The sequence below is a fragment of the Lolium rigidum genome, chromosome 1 (genome assembly GCF_022539505.1).
Source record: "Lolium rigidum isolate FL_2022 chromosome 1, APGP_CSIRO_Lrig_0.1, whole genome shotgun sequence".
In the NCBI taxonomy this organism is placed as follows: domain Eukaryota; kingdom Viridiplantae; phylum Streptophyta; class Magnoliopsida; order Poales; family Poaceae; genus Lolium; species Lolium rigidum.
Genome location: NC_061508.1, coordinates 346,100,291 through 346,104,085, shown reverse-complemented (window position 1 = coordinate 346,104,085; position 3,795 = coordinate 346,100,291). Strand labels below are relative to the sequence as shown.

The following is a 3,795-nucleotide window of genomic DNA, read 5'->3' as shown; positions in this document are numbered from 1 at the left end:
CTGCTGCGTGTCTGATTGTTACGGTGGAAGCTGCCGTGCTGGCTTCGTGTGATCTTCAACTATTACGGGCCGTTGGATCCGGAACAGAAGGTGGATATGAAGCGAAAATACGTGGCGTTCCCGTGAGCTACACCCCACTCGTAAAGTCTCCACAAGGTCACAAGCAAATGCAACCAGAGGCAGTTATAAAACAGGAGCCATCCGCGAAACAATCCCGCAGAAAAGCAGAGCAGCATTCTCCGTCGGCTTCCCCTCCCACGCGCGCGCGCCTAGTCTCGGAGATCTCGCCGGCCCGCCCGCCCGCCATGGACGCCGTCGACTCCGTGGTCGACCCGCTCCGCGAGTTCGCCAAGGACAGCGTCCGCCTCGTCAAGCGCTGCCACAAGCCCGACCGCAAGGGTGAGGGCTCGATTCACGCAGGGATGCTCGTTTGGATCCCGTTTGATTTTTGATCCGCCAGATCTGAGGCTGTTTTTGTCGCGGTGGGTGCAGAGTTCACCAAGGTGGCGGCGCGGACGGCGATCGGCTTCGTCGTCATGGGCTTCGTCGGATTCTTCGTCAAGCTCATCTTCATCCCCATCAACAACATCATCGTCGGATCCGGCTAGGTACGCTCGCCTCTCCCTCTCGTCCCCCTCTTCCGTGCGCGGTGCTACGCTAAACTTGGATCCGGTTGTTTGGTGCTGTGACCTGTCGGATCTGTGAGTCGTGGAATCGTGGTGGAAGCCTGCGAAATTGAGATCCGTGGGGGTTGGACGTCGACCTGAGCATGATAGTAGTTGGTGAGATTTTAGGAGATATTACCTTTTTTTTACCTTGCAAGCGAACCTGCCAATTGCCCAGTTGCTTAGGGCGAAATTCTGGTGAAGAATTAAGAGTAATCCAGCTGTTGAGAACTTGGGTCTGGGGGTTCTCTATTGGCCTTAAGTTAGTTTGGTCGTGTAATTCATCAGAGAAGTGGGTGCAGCCAAATTGAATTCATAATGAACAGCCTGGAACTTTCTACTGCTTGCTAGAAATACTACTTCAAAATCCCAATACCCCTTTGGTCTGAATATTGGACCCAGAAACTAGAAATACTAGTACTCACTCCAATTCAAATTACTTGTTGCAGATTTATGTGAAATATTGACTAAAATCCATCTAGGTTTATTGAATCTGCGACAGGTAATTTGGATCAGAGGGAGTAGATGATTTCAGAAACTGATATTAATATTTTATGTTTCCTTCGAAATTCCAAGCCAACAAATATTGTGATAACTTCAGTTTAAAGTAGTCTACTGTGATACTCTATATTCAGATGATAAAACCTGGTTTGTAACAATCTGATCTGCACTTGGCTGATGTACATATCTAAGATCCATTCTTGATTGTTTGGCCTCCTTTATCCCATTGCATATTCTCCTTTTTTCTGTTTGGGGATCATGATTGTGCCCTAGATAAATGTCACAGTACAATCTACTCTAAATTGAACCATGTTCTTGGGGAATAGAAAAGCAGGGGCATTACCACATTCTTTAGTGGAGTTCCTGTACCCATCTTAATGACCGTTTTCTGTTGTCCTGCAGATTGCAGAGTAAAGGATGTGCTGCATGAAGATAGTGCAATACTAGCAATTGGGCCTTCGTTGTCAAAGTTTGTTAACCCTATTTCGAAAGTTCTTGTTAAAGACATTTAACTTTGTTCAATTTCTCAGAAGTTGTGGCCAGCTTAATCGTTGTAATGAGTAGACCTTGAAGTAGAGTTATAATGTTCATGTTGCAGGGAGACTAACTCAAAGTCGCGTGGGTAAAAAAATCAAGTTGCTTGGGGTAAAAAAAAAAAGTCACTTTATGCCTCAACAACTAACTCTTTGACGTAGCTGGCAGGATTCTGAAAAGTGGAATAACAAATACATACGAATAAGTAGATATATATGTGCAAATGCAAACCAAATGAAAAAAAAATCGGTGGTATTACAACACTAAAGTATCGGTTGGATCCACTTTGCTACGCTACCATGCATAAATCTCGTTAAGTTGACAAGTAGGGCCTGTTTGATTCAAAGGAATCCTATAGATTATTTTTCCTACATGCATCGTCGTCGACAACGAGGAGTACCAGTACTTGAAGAAAAGCACAGAGAATGAAGGGAAATGATTGATTCTATTGATTGTGACTGTGGGGTATTTATAGGTCCCCAACAGGTGCTTACAATGCCGGTTACAAGGTTTGGGTCGCTTCCAAAAGGTGTAGCGACTGTTCGGTGTAGACAGCGTTTGGACTAGGTAGTTTTCCTAATAGAAATCCTAACTGCCTTATTAGCCTAATTACAACGCTAATTTATTCCTAACACTCCCCCTTGGATAAACGATGTCTTCAAAATCTTCTATGTAGGGTCTCTTGAAAACTTGATCTTGTAAATATATGTCCTCCAAAATCCTGTGGAAAAAATATAAGGATAATATAGGAATCCGATATACCGTTGGTATAATAATTGTATCATTAAAACCTATATGAAAAATCCGTTGGAGAACTCATAAGGAAAAATACAATATATTGTTATCGGATAATAAATAGTAAGTTCAGTCCTAGGAAATTTCTCCCCCTGAACTTTGCAAATTTCTAAGTCGTCACATACCAATGCCATAAATGCATTTTTGTAATGCAGCTGCTGGTAAAGACTTAGTGAACAAATCTGCAAGATTGTCACATAATTTTGTTTGCAAAATATCAATTTCTCCATTTTTTTGTAATTCATGAGAAAAAAACAGTTTTGGAGCAATATGTTTTGTGATATTACTTTTAATATATCCCATATGCATTTGAGCAACACATGCAGCATTATCTTCATAGGTAATAGTTGGTGATTCTAATGAACCTATGCCGCATGATGTCTGGATGTGATTAATCACTCTACGAAGCCATACACACTCACGTGAAGCTTCATATAATGCAATTATTTCAGAGTGGTTAGTGGAAGTTGCTACTAAAGTCTGTTTAGTTGACTTCCATGAGATAGCAGTTCCACCGAACAAAAATACAAATCCAGTTTGTGATCTAGCATTATGGGGATCAGAAAGATAGCCAGCATCAGTATAGTCAGTCAAAGTCATGTCTTGATTCTTCTTATAGAATAAACCAAGATCTTTGGTACCTTGTAAATATCTGAAGATATTCTTCACTCCAGCCCAATGGCGTTTTGTTGGAGCTGTACTATGTCTAGCAAATAAATTTACTGCGAAGGCAATATCTGGCCTAGTACAGTTAGCAAGGTACATTAGTGCTCCTATCGCACTAAGGTATGGAAACTCAGGTCCCAATACTTCTTCGTTATCATCCCTAGGTCTAAAAGGATCCTTTTCCATATCAAGGGATCTCACGACCATGGGTGTTTTGGATGGATATGATTTATCCATATTGATTTTTTCCAAAACTTTCTGATTATATGCGGGCTGATAAACGAGTATTCCTGAGGGAAGATGCTCAAGTTGTAAACCTAAGCAGAATTTGGTTTTTCCCAAATCCTTCATCTCAAACTCCGTCATTAAATGATTGCGTGCTACAGATATATCTGCCGCGTTACCAATGATGTTGAGGTCATCAACATAAACTGAGATGATGCAAAATCCTTTTGAGGATTTCTTAATGAAAACGCATGGGCAATCATCATTATTTGAGTATCCTTTCTGAAGAAGGAACTCACTAAGCCGGTTATACCACATTTTACCCGACTGCTTTAAGCCATAGAGTGACTTTTGTAATTTTACACAATACATGTTGCGATTTATATTTGTATTAGGGATTTTAAGTCCA

At 41.4% G+C, this 3,795-nt stretch overlaps 1 protein-coding gene across 1 annotated transcript; it reads left to right on the top strand.

Moving 5' to 3' along the window:
• The first annotated feature begins 264 nt into the window (after window positions 1-264).
• LOC124684526 (protein transport protein Sec61 subunit gamma) lies at window positions 265-1,773 on the top strand. The gene is made up of 3 exons (XM_047218819.1): window positions 265-399; window positions 493-608; window positions 1,569-1,773. Exons 1-2 carry the CDS (start codon window positions 306-308, stop codon window positions 606-608), a joined length of 210 nt encoding a protein of 69 aa, XP_047074775.1. The 5' UTR covers window positions 265-305; the 3' UTR covers window positions 1,569-1,773.
• The last annotated feature ends 2,022 nt before the right edge of the window (window positions 1,774-3,795 follow it).

Bases quoted from the DNA above. Each gene is read 5' to 3' on its own strand.
- LOC124684526 (XM_047218819.1), top strand. From the start codon at position 306: ATGGACGCCGTCGACTCCGTGGTCGACCCGCTCCGCGAGTTCGCCAAG. The intron at 400-492 runs GTGAGGGCTCGA...CGGTGGGTGCAG, and splicing joins CCACAAGCCCGACCGCAAGG to AGTTCACCAAGGTGGCGGCG.